At 41.9% G+C, this 18,379-nt stretch overlaps 1 protein-coding gene across 1 annotated transcript in view; it reads right to left on the bottom strand.

The window, feature by feature from the left end:
- Nucleotides 1-15,474: 15,474 nt before the first annotated feature.
- The window catches only part of tespa1 (thymocyte expressed, positive selection associated 1), a 29,792-nt gene continuing 26,887 nt past the window's right edge, over nucleotides 15,475-18,379 (bottom strand). The window contains exon 6 of the mRNA XM_063038253.1: nucleotides 15,475-16,902. Coding sequence (XP_062894323.1) covers nucleotides 16,223-16,902 — 680 coding nt within the window. The 3' untranslated portion in view covers nucleotides 15,475-16,222. The remainder of the gene's footprint in view (nucleotides 16,903-18,379) is intronic.

The following is an 18,379-nucleotide window of genomic DNA, read 5'->3' as shown; positions in this document are numbered from 1 at the left end:
AAGCAATTATAAGAACTAAACAAAGGTATTATGAGTTAGGTGAGAGAGCACATAAAATTCTTGCCTGGCAGTTGAAAACAGAACAGGCTTCCAAAACAATAAATGCAATTAGAACAAGGGCAAATAAAATACCTTATAAACCTCTTGAAATAAATGAAACCTTTAAAAATTTTTATTCTGAATTATATCAATCAGAATCCCAAAATGATGTTAATGAGATAGAAAGGTTTTTATCACAAGTTTCTCTTCCAAAATTGAATTTGGAAGAACAGAGGGGATTAGATATGCCTTTTACATTAAAAGAAGTTGAAGAAGCTTTAGGATCACTCCAAAGTAATAAATCTCCAGGAGAAGATGGTTTTCCACCTGAATTTTATAAAAAATTTAAAGATTTATTATTTCCTCTTTTTATGGAACTAATACGTCAAGCAGAAAAAATACATAAACTTCCAGAATCTTTTTCAACAGCGATTGTAATAGTATTGCCAAAAAAGGACAGAGATCCTATGAAACCAACATCATACAGGCCTATTTCTTTATTGAATACGGATTATAAATTAATAGCAAAAATTTTATCGAATAGATTATCTAAATATATACCAAAATTAATACATATGGATCAAACAGGATTTATTAAAAATAGACAATTGGCAGATAATGTAACTCGGCTACTCAGTATAATTCATTTGGCACAAAAAAGGGATGAGAAGAGTATAGTAGTAGCTTTGGATGCAGAAAAAGCATTTGATAGATTAGAATGAGATTTTTTATTTAAAGTATTAGAAAAATATGGGTTAGGAACATCTTTTATAAATTGGATTAAAACTTTAAATTCTAACCCTAAAGCTAAAGTAGTGACAAACTCTCAAATTTCAACACCATTCCAGTTAAAAAGGTCAACTAGACAAGGTTGTCCACTATCACCTGCTTTATTTGTATTGGCGATAGAGCCATTAGCAGAACTAATTAGAATTGATCCAGATATTATGGGTTTTAGAGTTAACCAAGAGGAATATAAAATTAATCTTTTTGCCGATGATGTTTTGATCTATTTAACAAACCCACAACATTCATTACATAAATTATTTTCCAGATTGGATGAATATGGGAAGGTATCAGGTTACAAAATTAACTGGGATAAAAGTGAAATTTTACCTCTTACTAAAGGAGACTATAGTCAATGTCGATTAGTAACCCAATTTAGATGGCCGGTAAATGGTATAAAGTATTTAGGTATAAGACTTGATAATGATGTAAAGAATTTATATAAAATTAATTATTTACCACTATTGAAAAAAATTCAAGAAGATCTTGACAAATGGATGATACTACCAATAACATTAGTAGGTAGAGTCAATGTTGTAAAAATGAATATATTTCCTAGATTACAGTATTTGTTTCAAACATTACCAATACAATTGCCACAGAAATTTTTTCAAGAGTTAAATAAATGTGTGAGAAAATTTCTTTGGAAAGGTAAAATGTCAAGAATATCATTGGAAAAATTGACATGTAAATTTGGGTTAGGAGGGTTACAACTTCCAAACTTTAAAAACTACTATAAAGCAAATCAACTTAGATTTATTGCATCTTTTTTCGATGATCAAAAACCAGCATGGATTAAAATAGAACTAGACAAGATAGGAGAAAATAAACCTGAAGATTTTATATATAAATGGGAATCTAAATGGATACGGGAAAATAAAGAATCTCCTATATTAACACATCTGATTGATCTATGGAATAAGATAAATGTTGATAAGGAAACACAGAAATCTCTATTAGCAAGGAGACCTTTGTTCCAAAACAGACTTATTCCTTTTACAATGGACAATCAACTTTTATATAATTGGTACCAAAAAGGGATAAAATCTATAGGAGATTGTTTTGAGCGAGGTATATTGATGTCATTTGAACAATTAAAGGATAAATATAAAATGTCAAATAATACTTTCTTTTGTTACTTTCAATTAAGGGCTTACTTAATAGGTAAGCTGGGTCAATCAATGTTTTTGCCAAAGCCTAATGAAATTGAAATTTTAATTCAAAAAGGGAAAATTAAAAAATTTATTTCTTGTATGTATAATTTGATTCAAGAACAGACAATTAAACAAGGAACCCATAAGTCAAAGCAAAAATGGGAAACAGATATGAATATTAATATTGATGAAACAAATTGGTCAAGACTTTGTCTTGACAGTATGACAAATACAATAAAGGTTCGACTTAGATTAGTACAATATAATTTTTTACATCAATTATATATTACACCGCAAAAAATAAATAGATTAAATTCAAATCTATCTGATAAATGTTTTCGGTGTAATCAAGAAATTGGTACTTTTTTACATTACTTGGTCTTGTTTTAAAATTCAACTCTTTTGGATAAATTTAAGAGTCTTATTGGAACAAATTACTGGAATTCAACTTCCACATAACCCTGTATTATTTCTATTAGGTGATATTGAAGGGATAAAACCGAAACTTAAATTGAATAAATATCAGAAAGAATTCATAAAAATTGCATTGGCAGTAGCTAAGAAGACTATAGCAGTTACTTGGAAATCTGATTCGTATTTAAGTATGGATTGTTGGAATAATGAAATGGCTAATGAACTACCCAGGCGGCTCTTCTTTTTTCCTTTTTCTTTCTTTTTAGGTAGGACTATATATGGGGGGGGAGGGTTAAGGGGAGGGGGGTTTTATCTTTTATCTTTTATCTTTTATTTTATCTTTTTATGTATTCTTTTTGAAAATTTAATAAAAATTATATTTAAAAAAAGCATCTGGCCCAGATGGAGTCCCTGGCCAAGTGCTAAGGACCTATGCTAATCTATGGGCTGGTGTAATCACCGATATCTTTAATCCCTCGCTTCAACAGTCAGAGGTACTCACCTGCTTCAAGCAGGCTACAATTATACCGGTGCTCAAGAAGACCGTGATAACCTGCCTCAATAATTATCATTGAGTGCCATGAAATCCACTGTGATGAAGTGTTTTGAGAGGTTAGTGATGAAACATATCAACTCCTGCCTGAGAAGAGACTCGTATCCATTCCAATACGCCTACTGTCACAACAGGTCAAAAGTAGATGCCATTTCATTGGCTCTTCACTCAACCCTGGACAGTGAAGATGCATATATCAGGATGTTCTTCTTTGACTACAGCTCTGCATCCAACACTATCATCCCCTCAAAATGAATCAATAAGCTTTAAGTCTTGGGCCTCAAAACCCACTAGTGCAATTGGATCCTCACTGTCCTCACTTGCAGACCCCAGATGGCAACAACATCTCCTCCACGATGTCCTTCAGCACAGGTGCACCACAAGGCTGTGTGCCCAGCTCCCTGATGAACTCGCTTTGTACTTCTGACTGAGGCTAAGCACAGCTCCAATGCCATATTTAAGTTTGCTGATGACACCACTGTCATAGGCCTGTTGGCCAGAGGAAACTACAGTCTAATCAAGGACAGCGGAAGCAGACAAACCATTTGTCTTTGTTTCCCCCCATTTTGTGGACTCTGAACTGATTCTTGCGCTTGGATAATCTAATCGAAGCAAATGAATGTAGACACAGGAAGCTTCAGGTAATTATCTGCTAAACCTGAGACCAGTCTCAGAGGAGTAGCTACTCGTTAAGTAAAATGCCAGACCTTCCAAAGAAGCAATCTGTAATTTTGTTAGCAACACACATCAAAGTTGCTGGTGAACGCAGCAGGCCAAGCAGCATCTATAGGAAGAGGCGCAGTCGACGTTTCAGGCTGAGACCCTTCGTCAGGACTAACTGAAGGAAGAGTGAGTAAGGGATTTGAAAGCTGGAGGGGGAGGGGGAGATGCAAAATGATAGGAGAAGACAGGAGGGGGAGGGATAGAGCCGAGAGTTGGACAGGTGATAGGCAAAAGGGGATACGAGAGGATCATGGGACAGGAGGTCTGGGAAGAAAGACGGGGGGGGGGGTGACCCAGAGGATGGGCAAGAGGTATATTCAGAGGGACAGAGGGAGAAAAAGGAGAGTGAGAGAAAGAATGTGTGCATAAAAATGAGTAACAGATGGGGTACGAGGGGGAGGTGGGGCTTAGCGGAAGTTAGAGAAGTCAATGTTCATGCCATCAGGTTGGAGGCTACCCAGACGGAATATAAGGTGTTGTTCCTCCAACCTGAGTGTGGCTTCATCTTTACAGTAGAGGGGGCCGTGGATAGACATGTCAGAATGGGAATGGGATGTGGAATTAAAATGTGTGGCCACTGGGAGATCCTGCTTTCTCTGGCGGACAGAGCGTAGATGTTCAGCAAAGCGGTCTCCCAGTCTGCGTCGGGTCTCACCAATATATAAAAGGCCACATCGGGAGCACCGGACACAGTATATCACCCCAGTCGACTCACAGGTGAAGTGATGCCTCACCTGGAAGGACTGTTTGGGGCCCTGAATAGTGGTAAGGGAGGAAGTGTAAGGGCATGTGTAGCACTTGTTCCGCTTACACGGATAAGTGCCAGGAGGGAGATCAGTGGGGAGGGATGGGGGGGGACGAATGGACAAGGGAGTTGTGTAGGGAGCGATCCCTGCGGAAAGCAGAGAGAGAGGGGGAGGGAAAGATGTGCTTAGTGGTGGGATCCCGTTGGAGGTGGCGGAAGTTACGGAGAATAATATGTTGGACCCGGAGGCTGGTGGGGTGGTAGGTGAGGACCAGGGGAACCCTATTCCTAGTGGGGTGGTGGGAGGATGGAGTGAGAGCAGATGTACGTGAAATGGGGGAGATGCATTTAAGAGCAGAGTTGATAGTGGAGGAAGGGAAGCCCCTTTCTTTAAAAAATGAAGACATCTCCCTCGTCCTAGAATGAAAAGCCTCATCCTGAGAGCAGATGCGACGGAGACGGAGGAATTGCGAGAAGGGGATGGCGTTTTTGCAAGAGACAGGGTGAGAAGAGGAATAGTCCAGATAGCTGTGAGAGTCAGTAGGCTTATAGTAGACATCAGTGGATAAGCTGTCTCCAGAGACAGAGACAGAAAGATCTAGAAAGGGGAGGGAGGTGTCGGAAATGGACCAGGTAAACTTGAGGGCAGGGAGAAAGTTGGAGGCAAAGTTAATAAAGTCAACGAGTTCTGCATGCGTGCAGGAAGCAGCACCAATGCAGTCGTCGATGTAGCGAAGGAAAAGTGGGGGACAGATACCAGAATAGGCATGGAACATAGATTGTTCCACAAACCCAACAAAAAGGCAGGCATAGCTAGGACCCATACGGGTGCCCATAGCTACACCTTTAGTTTGGAGGAAATGGGAGGAGCCAAAGGAGAAATTATTAAGAGTAAGGACTAATTCCGCTAGACGGAGCAGAGTGGTGGTAGAGGGGAACTGATTAGGTCTGGAATCCAAAAAGAAGTGTAGAGCTTTGAGACCTTCCTGATGGGGGATGGAAGTATATAGGGACCATCTCTCATTGCTCCCCATCTGTAATTTCTTCGGCCCTTCAACTTTTCGACCACACTTTGACTCAAACTCGCTATACCTCCTGTCCCATGATCCTCTCGTATCCCCTTTTGCCTATCACCTGTCCAGCTCTTGGCTCTATCCCTCCCCCTCCTGTCTTCTCCTATCATTTTGCATCTCCCCCTCCCCCTCCAACTTTCAAATCCCTTACTCACTCTTCCTTCAGTTAGTCCTGACGAAGGGTCTCGGCCTGAAACGTCGACTGCACCTCTTCCTATAGATGCTGCTTGGCCTGCTGCGTTCAACAGCAACTTTGATGTGTGTTGCTTGAATTTCCAGCATCTGCAGAATTCCTGTTGTAATTTTGTTAGACTCTGTCTGGGTTGCCTCATTTAACTAGTTTGGACCAGTCAGAGTGCAGAGGCACAAATACACAAGGCTGGGGTGGGCAGAGCCATGGAACAATTTTGGTTTGTAGCCCTGTACAATGACCAGTAAGAAGGTGACCCAGGTAGGTCAGGTGACCTTGAGCCAATGGGATGGAGATCCAATGGTTCATTGATGAGGAACAGTACAAGACTCAGGAATTCCAATTACTCAGGGGTGATAACTCTCCAGCAACGAGTTGTCGCTGTTCCAGGCTCTGTGACGATCACCCCGTTACGTACTGACCCGATACAGAGTCTGTGGGTCTGTTATAATTTGAATCTTTTTCTTACTAGTTTATTCTCATTTTACTTTATCAATTCTTTTGCTTCTTTTGTTGTAATCTAAAATTCTCCTACTATTTTTGTAACATACACTTTTTCTTTAAATCTAATATCATCGCTAACCTCTTTAGTTAGACGTGTATAGACCCTTTAGCGCATAGGCTCAATGTCATGTCAGTTGTAAATCTAAAATCATTTATTTTAATCTAATTTCTCAACTCATGCTAGTCAACCCTCTCTTCATACCTGTGTAATTAACTTTAAGTTTAAGGCCAAAACAGTGAGCCTAAATTTCTCAATTTCAAACCAAATATGAAATGTTGACTTTGCTGTCCCAAAGGTGTCTTTTTGATGAGATCATTAATTAATTAATCTTGTCTCATTACAGATGTCTGGAACTAAAATAGCTTGGTCCCAGGTTGGATCCATGATCCATGGTGAAGTGCTTTGAGAGGGTGGTGATGAAACATATCAACTCCTGCCTGAGAAGCAACTTGGATCCTCTCCAGTTGGCCTACCGGAGCAACAGGTCCAGAGCAGATGCCATTTCATTGGCTGTTCATTCAATCCTGGAACATCTGGACAGTAAAGAAGCATGCATCAGGATGCTCTTCGTTGACTACAGCTCAGCATTCAACACTATCATCTCTCAAAACTAATCAATAAGCTCCAGGACCGAGGCTTCAATACCTCCTTGTGCAACTGGATCCTCGAATTTCTCACTTGTAGACCCCAGTCAGTTTGTATTGGCAAAAACATCTCCTCCACAATCTGCATCAGTACAGGTGCACCACAAGGCTGTGTGCTTAGCCCTCTTCTCTACTTGTATTGTAGTTAATGCTGTGAGGCTCAGTATAACTCCACTGCAATATTTAAGTTTGCTGATGTCTCATTGTTGTTGGCGGAATCAAAGGTGGTGATGAATTAGCATAAAGGAGGGAGATTAAAAGTCTGGCTGAGTGGTGCCACAACAGCGACCTCTCACTCAATGTCAGCAAAACCCAAGAGCTGATTATTGACCACAGAGGTCCACGAACCAGTGCTCATCAGAGAATCAGAGGTGAGGAGGATCAGCAACGTTAAATTCCTCAGAGTTATCATTTATTTCAGAAGATCTGTCCTGGATCCAGCACATAAGTGCCATTAAAAAGAAAGTGCACTTTGTTTGCCAGAAGAAACTACAGTCTACAATGAGTGGATTTGGTGAATCAAAGACAGGGGAAGCAGACAAGCCAATTGTCTTTGCCGACCCCCCCCCCCCCCACCCCGCCATTTTGTGGACTCTGAACTGATTCTTGCTCTGGGATAATTTAATCAGAGCAATTGAATGTGGACACAAGGAGCTTCAGGTAATGACCTGTTAAACTTGAGACCATTCTCAGATGAGTAGCTACTTATTATGTAAAATGCCAGACCTACCAAAGAAGCAATCTGTAATCTCATTAGACTCTGTCTGAATCGCCTCATTCAACTGGTTTGGGCCAGTCAGATTTGAAAGAGACAAATACACAAGGCTGGGATGGGCAGAACCATGAAACAATGTTGGTTGTAGCCCTGTACAGTGACCAGTAAGAAGGTGACCCAGGCAGGTCAGGTGACCTTGAGCCAATGGGATGCAGATCCACCAGTACAACTAATGAGGGAGACTATAAGAGTCAGGAGCTCCAAATATGTAGAGGCAATAACTCTCCAGCAACCAGAGACCAACCATTGTGGTTAAGGAGGACCCCACGGACACGTAGAGATCGGGACCACAAGGAATGCCTGGCCAGTGTAGACTCCTTTCTCGGGTAATATCTTTTCTCATCATTGACTGTTCATGGAGGGTCGGGGATTCTGGTACGGTGTACACAGGTACTTACTTTCTAGTTGAGACAAGAAAAGATACTAGTTGATAAATACAGATTCTCTAAGCCTCACTGATCATTATGACAAAAGGTGATTCTTTTAACAGTTTCTACTTTTTTAGAAGTTTGCAAAGATTCAGCATGTCATCTAAAACTTCTATAGATGTGTGGCGAAGAGTATACTGACTGGTTGCATCATGGCCTGATATGGAAACACCAATGCTCTTGAATGGAAATCCTATAATAAGCAGTGGATACAGCCCAGTCCATCACAAGAAAAGTGCTCCCCACCGTTGCGCACCTACAAGGTTCTTTGTTGCAGGAAAGAGTATCCATCATCATGAAGGATACCCACCATCCAGGTCATGCTCCCTTCTCACTGCTGCCATCAGGAAGGAGGTACAGGAGCCTCAGGACTCCCACCACAAGGTTCGGGAGCAGTTATTACCCGTCAACCATCAGGCTCTTGAACCAGCAGTGATAACTTCATTCAACTTCACACACCCCAACACTGAGCTGTTCCCGCAACCTATGGACTCAGTATCATGGACTCTTCATCTCATGTTCTCATGTTTATTCATTATTATTATTTAGCTTGTTTTCTTTGTTTTTTGCATTTGCACAGTTTGTTGTGTTTTGCACCTCATTTTCTTGTCCATCAGTGTTACCTCGGTATTTTTTTCCTCTCTTTTTGCACTACCTGATTAGAATACTGCACAGCCGCAACAGAAGCATTCCCACTTAGGTCTGGCAAAGAGCTTTAAAAAACAGGAAGTTTTTTGACAGGAGTTGTTGATTGGAGTAGTGTGCAGGTCCACTGTAGAACCTTAAAAACCCAGTCTCTATAAAAGAGAGGTACTGTCTAGCAGAGCGGTCACCGTGGGAGTGGCCATCATCGGAGTAGCCTGAGGCAGAGTAGTAAGGCTTTGGATTAACAGGGCTTCAGCGGGAACAGGAGGAGGCAAGGTAAGAAGGTAAGTTAATTCTTTATTTCTTAATTCTTTTTTCTGAATTAACTCTTGAGGGAATAGGGGATATGTCTGCAGAGACAGTGTTCTGTTCTGGGTATCAGATGTGGGATTTCCAGGAGACTCCCGGCCTCCCCGATGGCCACATCTGTGCCAGGTGCATCGAGATACAGCTCCTTAGAGACCGTATTTGGGAACTGGAGCTGCAGCTCGATGACCTTCAGCTTGTTAGGGAAAGTGAAAAAGTGATAGACAGGAGATACAGGAAAGTAGTCACCCCAAAGCTGCAGGAGACAGGTAAATGTGTGACTGTCAGGAGAGGGAAGGGAGAACGTCAGATAGTGGAGAGTACCCCTGTGGCTGTCCCCCTCAGCAATAAGTACTCCATTTTCAGTACTGTTGGGGGATTGGGACCCACCTGAGGAAGCAACATTGGCTATCCCTCTGACACTGAGTCTGGGCCTGTGGCTCAGAAGGGTAGGGAACTGAAGTGGATGGTGACAGTATAGTCAGGAGGACAGATAGGTGATTCTGTGGACCTGAAGAGCAAACACAGATGCTAGTTTGTCTCCCAGGAGGCAGGGTCTGCGATGTTTCTGAATGCATCCACAATATCCTGAAAAGGGAGGGTGGCAAGCCAAAGGTCGTGGTACATATGGTTCCAGCAACATAGGTAGAAAAAGGGTGGAGGTCCTGAAAAAAGAATACAGGGAGTTGAGAACAAAACTGAAAAGCAGGACCTCAAGGGTAGTAATCTCAGGATTTCTGCCTGTGCCATGTGACAGTGAGGATAGGAATAGAATGAGGTGGCTGAAGAATTGGAGTAGGGGGCAGGGATTTCTGGATAGTTGGGACCTGTTCTGGGGCAGGTGTGATCTGTACAAAAGGGATGGGTTTCACTTGAATCCAAGGGGGACAAATATTCTTGTGGGCAGGTTTACTAGAGTTGTTGGGAGTGGTTTAAACTAATATGGCAGGGGGATGGGAACAAGAATGATAGAGCTGAGGATGAGGTAGCAGGTTTACAAGTAGATGATGGGTGTAACATGAATGTAAGGAAGAACAAGCCAATGATTGGGTACAAATGCAGACAAAGCAAAGAGTTAAATTGTACCACAGAGGCAAATTTCAACAGGGTGAAGAATGTAAGACTGAAGGTGCTGTATTTAAATGCGCGTAGCATTCAAAAGAAGGTGGACAAACTCGTAGATCAATTACAGTTTGATTGGTATGACATTATGGGCGTCACTGAGTCGTGGCTGAAAGAAGGCCATAGTTGGGAGCTTAACATCAAAGGATGTACTTTGTATCAAAAGGACAGGCATGAAGGCATGGGTGGTGGTGAGGCTCTGTTGGTAAGAGATGGAATTACCTCTTTAGAAAGAGGTGACAGAGGGTCAAAGAATGTTGAATCATTGTTGGTGGAGTTAAGAAACTCCAAGAGTTAAAAAAAAACCATTATGGAAAAAATAAATAGGCCTCCAAATAGTAGCCAAGGTGTGGGGTTGAGATTGCAAAGGGAGCTGGAAAAGCCATGTAATAAGGGTAATGACACAATTGTAATGGGGGACTTCAATATGTAAAGGGATTGGGAAAATTAGGTTGGTGTCCGATCACAAGAGTTTGTTGAATGCCTATGAAATGACTTTTTAGAGTAGCTTGTGCTTGAGCCTACTTGGGGTAAGGTTATCTTAGATTGGGTGTTGTGTACTAACCCAGATCTTATGAGGGAGCTTAATGTAAAGGCACCCTTAGCCCAATGAAGCAGTGGAGGCTACCTCAGTAAATATATTTAAGACAAGGTTAGATAAGTTTTTGCATAGTAGGGGAATTAAAGGTTATGGAGAAAAGGCAGGTTGGTAGAAGTGAGTCCATGGCCAGGTCAGCCATGATCTTATGAAATGGCAGAGCAGGCTCGATGGGCCAGATGACTGACCCCTGCTCCTATTTCTTATGTTCTTATGTTAGGAGGCAGTGAATTCATACTGCAGTTTGAGAGGGAGAAGCATAAGTCACACGTATCAGTATCGCAATGGAATACAGGGAATTACAGAGGCATGACAGAGGAGCTTGCCCAGGTGGATTGGAAGAGAATACTGGTGGGTATGATGACAGATCAGAGATGGCTGAAGTTTCTGAGAATAGTTCACAAGGCATGGGATAGATATGTCCCACAGAAGAAGTTGTCCTCAAATGACAGGAGTAGGCAACTGTGGCTGACAAGGAAAGTTAAGGACTGCATAAAAGCCAAGGAAAGGGCATTTAAGGTAGCAAACGTGAGTGGGAAGTTGGGTGATTGAGAAGCTTTTAAAATCCAACAAAAGGCAACTAAAAAAGCTATAAGACGGGAAAAGATGAAATATGATGGCAAACTAGCCAATAATATAAAGCAGGATACTAAAAGTTTTTTTGCTGTTATATGAAGACTAAAAGGAAGGTGGGAGTTAATACTGGACCACTGGGAAATGATGCTGGTGAGGTAGTAATGGGGGACAAAGAAATGGCAGATGAACTTAATGTGTACTTTGCATCAGTCTTCACTGTGGAAGAAACTAGCAATGTCCAGAGGTCCGTGAGTGTCAGGGAGCAGGAGTAAGTGCCATCGCTATTACAAAGGAAAAAGTGCTCGGCAAACTCAAAGGTCTTAAGATCGATAAGTCAGTTGGACCAGATGGACTACATCCCAGAGTCCTGAGAGAGGTTGCTGAAGAGATAATGGATGCATTGGTCACGCTCTTTCAAGAATCACTTGATTCTGGCATGGTCCCAGAGAACTGGAAGATTGCAAATGTCACTCCACTCTTTAAGAAGGGAGGAAGGCAAAAGAAAGGAAATTGTAGGCCAGTTAGCCTAACCTCAGTGGTTGAATAAATGTTAGAGTCTATTATTAAGGATTAGGTTTCGGGGTACTTGGAGACTAGTAATAAAATAAGGCAAAGTCAGTATGGTTTCTGTAAAGGGAAATCATGCCTGACAAATCTGTTAGAGTTCTTCGAGGGAGTAACAAGCAGGGTAGACAAAGGAGAGACAGTGGATGTCATTTACTTGGATTTTCAGAAGGCATTTGATAAGGTGCCACACATGAGGCTGCTTAACAAGATAAAATCCTATGGCGTTACAGGAAAAATACTGGCATGGAAAGAGGAATGGCTGACAGGCAGGAGGCAGAGAGTGGGAATAAAGGGGGCCTTCTCTCATTGGCTGTCAGTGACTGGTGGTGTTCCTCAGGGATCAGTATTTGACCACTACTTTTCACATTGTTTGTCAATAGTTTGGATAATGGAATTAGTGGCTTTGTGGCAGAGTTTACAAATGATACAAAGATAGGTGGAGGGGTAGGTAGGGCTGAGGATGGAATACAGTGTTAGGAAATGTATGATAATGCATTTTAGTGAAAAGTAGTGCAAACTATTATCTAAATGGGGTGAAGGTTCAAATGTCAGAGGCTTAGAGGGACTTAGGAATCCACGTGCAAGACTCCTAGAAGGTTAATTTACAGTTTGAGTCTATGGTAAAGAAGGCAAATGCAATGTTGGCATTTATTTCAAGGGGAATAGAATATAAAAACAAGGAGATAATGCTGAAACTTTATAAGACACTAGTCAGGCGCACTTGAAATATTGTCAACAGTTTTGGGTCCTGTGTCTCAGAAAGGATGTGTTACATTGGAGAGAGTCCAGAGGAGGTTTACGAGGATGATTCCGGGAACAAGGAGCATTTGGCAGCTTTGGGCCTGTGCTCACTGGAATTTAGAAGAATTTGGGGGGACCTCGTTGAAACCTACCAAATGTTGAAAGGACTAGATAGGGTGGATGTGGAGAGGATTTTTCCTTTGGTGGAAAAATTTTTCCAGAGCTAGAAGGTGCAGCCTCAAAATTAAGGGGAGACCTTTTAGAACAAACGTAAGGAGAATATTTTTTTTAGCCAGAGTGTAGTAAATCTGTGGAATGCTCTGCCACAGACTGCGGTGGAGGCCAAGTCCGTGGGTATACTTAAGGCGGAAGTTGATAGTTTCATGATCGGTTGGGGCATCAAAGGATATGGCGAGAAGGCAGGTGTGTGGGGTTGAGTGGGATCCGGGGTGAGCCATGATGGGCTCAATGGCCTAATTCTGTTCCTACGTCTTATGTTCTTATGGTCTACTTACTTAATTTAATTTTCTTTTTTGGTATATACTTACTGTAACTTGTAGTTTTTGTTATTATGTATTGCAATGTACTGCTGGCAAAAAGCAACAGATTTCACAACAAATGCCAGTGATATTAAACCTGATTCTGATTCAATCCGTATGTCATTGGGTTATGTAAGGCAGACAGAGGGGACAGACAGCACCTTTTCCCAGGGTGGCGATAACTAATACAAGAGGACATAATATTTAAAGAGAGTGGAAGAACATTTAGGGGAAATGTCAGAGTAAACTTTTCTTTTTACACAAAGAGTGGTGGGTACCTGGAATACACTGCCCGGGCAGGTGGTAGAGGCTGATACTTTGAGGGACATTTAAGAAACTCATATGTAGGCATGTGGGTGACAGAAAAATAGAGGGCTATGGGCTGTGTAGGAAGGATGGAATAGATTGATCGTGGAGTAGTTTAAAAGGTTGGCACAACATTATGGGCCAAAGATTCTGTACCATGCTATTTTTTATGAAAGGGGTGCCCTAGGATGAAACCCAAGTGTGAAAGTGCGAACTCCTCATAAACAGTATTAGAGATCAGGATTAAAGGTGGCTTCCTGGAGTTATGAGGCAGCAGCTCTGAGCTGCACCAATTAACTACTGTGTGTTTGCTGCTGTAAAAGACAAAACAGCAGAGATTATTGAAAGAGGTGATGACCAGAGAGAGTGCAGCAGAAACTTTACTTTTATCCTCTGGCAAGGTGTTAATAAAGATAAATATTAGCTTTATTTGTCACGTGTACAGTTTATCGAAGCATTAAAATATACACTCAGCAGGTACATTATTAGGTACACCATGCTCATTAATGTAAATATCTAATCAGCCAATCATGTGACAGCAGCTCAATGCATAAAAGCATGCAGACATAGTCAAGAGGTTCAGATGTTGTTCAGACCAAACATCAGAATAGGGAAGAAATGTGATCTCAGTAGCTTTGACTGTGAAATGATTGTTGGTTGGTGGGTGGTTTGAGTATCTCAGAAACTGCTGATCTCCTGGGATCTTCACACACAACAGGCTCTAGGGTTTACAGAGAATGGTGTAAAAAAACAAAAAAAAAACATCCAGTGAGTGACAGATCTGTGAGCAAAAATGCCTTGTTAATGAGAGAGGTCAGAGGAGAATGGCCAGACTGGTTCAAGCTGACAGGAAGGTGACAGTAACTCAGATAATCACGTGTTACAACAGTGGTGTGCAGAAGAGCGTCTCTGAATGCACAACATGTCGAATCTTGAAGTGGATGGGCTACAGCAGCAGAAGACCACAAACATACACTTAGTATCCCCTTTATTAGGTACAGGAGGTATCTAATAAAGTGACCACTGAGTGTACAGTCAAATGCATTGTTTGCGTCAATGACCAACATCACCCAAGGATGTCCTATGGGTAGCCCACAAGTGTTGCCATGCTCCAGTGCCAACAGAGCATGCCCACAACTTACTTACCCTTACTAACCCATACATGTATGAAGTGTGGGAGGAAACCCAACATGGTCATGGGGAGAACATGAAAACTCCACATAGACAGCGGCGGAAATTAACCAGGGTTTCCAGCGCTGTAAAGCGTAACGTTAGCCACTACCTTACCATGCTGATCCAGAGAACTAGAATAATGAGAACCAGAGGAAATGTGAGGATAAAAAAAAGTCATTTTTGCAAAGTGTGTTAGGATATGTGATGTGATCTGATTTTGGATATAGATTCAGCACTTCAAAATAATGAAAATTCACAAGAATATTGGGGAAGAGCAGGGATGTGGGAAGTACCTGGCACAGAATTGCTATCATGTTCAAGTTTAATTATCATTCAACCATACATGAATATAGCCAAACGAAACAGCATTTCTCCGGGGCCAAAGTGCAAAACACAGTACCAACAGTCATACACAGCAGAAGGCACATATAAGATAGCAGTAAACATACAGTGCATTGAAAAGTGTTCAGCTCCCAGAACTATTTTCACATCTTACTGTTTCATTTTCTAAATTTAAAATATATTGAAGTTGGATTTTTTGAGCTAATCTGCAAAAAACTTTGTAGATCATGTCAAATCAAAAGAAAAATTCCAAAACCTGTCAACAATTTACTGAAGCTTAAAAACCCATAGTTTTATAAATCTTTTAGTGCTGGTGAAGCACTGCTCATATGAAAAATGTTGAATTTTCACACATGGCCACTGTTCTGCCAGTGACCTCAAGAAACTAGAGAGAGTTGTAGGCACAGCTCAGCACATCACGGACAGCAGCACCCTCTCCATAGACTGTCTGTACTTCTCACTGCCTCAGTGGAACAGCCTACGTAGTCAAAGTCCCCACCCACCCCAAACATTCTCTCTTCTCCCCTCTCTACCAGGTAAAAGATAAAAAAAAGCATGAAAGCATATATCACCAGGCTCCAGGACAGCTTCAACCTCCTATTATAAGACTATTGAATGGTTCCTTAGTACAATAGTATTGACTCTCGACCTCACAATCTACCTGATTTTGACCTTGCACTTTATTGTTTACCTGCATTGCATTTTCACTGTAGCTGTTGCATTTTATTCTGCATTTTGTTATTATTGTCATCTTTTGCAGTCTCTGTATAATATGTAATGAATTGATCTGCATGTACAGTGTGGAGGACAAGATTTTTAACTTACCTCACTATATATGACAAGAAATAAACCAATAATAAACCAATTCCAGTCAATTCCCCCTCCTTTGCTGCTTGGAAACTAGTTTATTAACAATCAAGATTCAAGAGACAGCAGACGCTGGAATATGGAGCAATAGGCAATCTGCTGGAGGAACTCAACAGCTCGAGCAGCATCTGTGCGAGGAAAAGAATTGTCATTGTCTCAGGCCATTCGCCTGCTTCAGGACTAAACCTAAATCTCATGCAGGGTTCTGTCTCCTTTTTATATAAACGCATTATCATTTGTACTGGAAGGAAAGTTTTCTTTGTCCAGAATGACAAGGAATGGGATGCAGCATTGTATCTGACTCCCTGTTGGTGGGAAGTATGTTAGTTTCTTGTCACATGAAGCTCATTGCTGACTGGTCAAAAGATTACAGATCAACTTTCATACCTTGTTTAATGTTCCTACAAAACATCAATTTGCAAAATATTCTGGACTTTCAGGTGATGTTTTAAGCTGCTGTGGTTGCTCCTGTGCATCAACGTGCTGGTCGTCTGACCCACCAGAGTTGGAAACAACCTCTCTTCCCAGCAGTGATGGCACAGGATCAGAACACTCCAACTGTTCATTAGGAGACTCCAGTAGTGGAGTACTCCTTGTGCTGATGTTGTAAACCTTAGACCTCCCGATGTCCACATTCCACACCTCCTTGGTCATGGCGCTGCTGGCTTGATGATTTTCTTCCTCCTTCGGGCAAGAAGACTCTGACCTTTCACTGTCCCTTGAACTGATGGCCTTCTCGCAAACTTCTCCTGAGCCGTTAGGCTCAGTCCTCACCCAGTCTGCCTTCATAGTGCACGCTTGAGACTGTTCCAGTCCTGAGCTCGTTTTGCTTGCAGATTCTTCCTTTTGTTTTGGATATTCCAACATCTTGGGTGGTCCATACAAGCACAACTTAGTAATTGTTTTCCTCAGTTTCTGAACTGCTTTGCCACCTGGGAGCTTCCCTTCTGGACTTCTGTTGAATTTATCAGGACTGAAGGAAAACTCGAGGACAGGTCCAATCTTCGTCACGGGTGTTTTGGAAACACGGGAGTACAGGGAGGTTAAGGCATTCGCCATGGTTGTGAGAACCTCAATTTGCCTGAAGCGACCTGGAAGACAAGCACAAACAAGTAGGAGTTAGGCTACTGCAGCTTTGTTGATGGAGTCAGAGCTTCCATGCATTAATAGACAATTCAGAGCACAAGCGATGGAAAGAAGGCACTGAGCATTGATAGCATGGTGCATTGGGTTGGTGACAGAAAACTGAACATACTAGAGAAACAATGGCAGTGTTGGAGTGCTGGAGCACCACCATTTCTGTTAGAATATCAGAACGCCAAGGAAACAATCGTGGAGAGAGAGCATCACAAGTCACTGTTGGTGTTAGAACCTTCAAGTGTCTATAAAACACTGGACTTTCAATGGAGATGGTGCACTAGAGTTTAGATGGCTTGAACACATCACCAGATGGTGGAGATGAAACACCTGGGAAATTAGAGCGGTGAAAGGGCCGATGATCGACACAAGAGAAAATGCAGATGCTAGCGACCTTGAGCAACAGTTGCAAAATGCTGGAGGAACTCAGTAGTTCAGCCAGCATCTACGGTGGGAAATAAACAGTCCACGTTTAGGGCCAAGGTGCTTCGTCGGGGGAAGATGGATACGAAGCATTTGAGCTGCAGAGGGAGTAAACATGGAGCGGGAGGGCATGAATGAATAAATTTGTGCACTTGCGAGTGAAAGGTGGATTCAAGGCACTAAAACATCAGCAGTGGGGTTGGACACCCCAAGGGTCAATGATAGAGTGAAAGTGTGAGAAGAGAGTTAGAAAGGTCAAGCAGAAAATTAGCATATAAATTATGGCAGCAGACAGCCAAATGCAGAGGAAAAGCACCATGTCAATGATGGAATTAGAGCATTAAAGAACTGATGGTTTATTTAATGCACTGGTGGTGTGGTGATGGAGGCAGAGCACTTGAGCATGTACTAGACTACCGTGGCAAGAACGTTCGAAATAAACACTCGAGTATTAATTGTACAGGTTGTGCATTAGTACTTCATTCGAGCAGTTAAGAGTGCAAGAACTTCAGTCAGCAATGTTCAGTGCTGTCTCTCGGCTTCTCGCTCACTGCTGCCAGAGGAAGGTGTCTGCGTGTGACGGTCTCTCTCTCTCTCTCTCTCTTTCCCTCTTGCTCACTGCTCCCGAGGTAAGGCCCCTGCATTCGGATGATCTCTCTCTCCCTCGATGCTGTTGTAGGATGGTGCCAAAGTTCTGGGTCAGTGGTTTATGGATTGGACTGTAGTTCGATTGGACTCTTTCAATATTATGTTTTTATATTTTGTGCTCTTGCTAGTTCTTTTTTGTTACTGTTTGTGCGACCTGTTTGTTTTTTTGCGCATGTGGGGGTTGATGTTGCAGTTTGCGCGAATTGTTTTTTTGCATGTGGGGTCGGGGGGGGGACCTGATATTTTTCTTTGAACGGCTTCCATGGTTTTCTTTGTTTCGTGGCTGTCTGGAGAAGATGAATCTCAGAGTTGTGTACTGCATACATACTTTGATAATAAATGTACTTTGAACTTTAAACA

The sequence above is a fragment of the Mobula hypostoma genome, chromosome X2 (genome assembly GCF_963921235.1).
Source record: "Mobula hypostoma chromosome X2, sMobHyp1.1, whole genome shotgun sequence".
NCBI classification, from domain to species: Eukaryota; Metazoa; Chordata; class Chondrichthyes; order Myliobatiformes; family Myliobatidae; genus Mobula; species Mobula hypostoma.
Note: the sequence above shows the minus strand (reverse complement) of the source record. Positions and strands in the feature narration are given on the sequence as shown.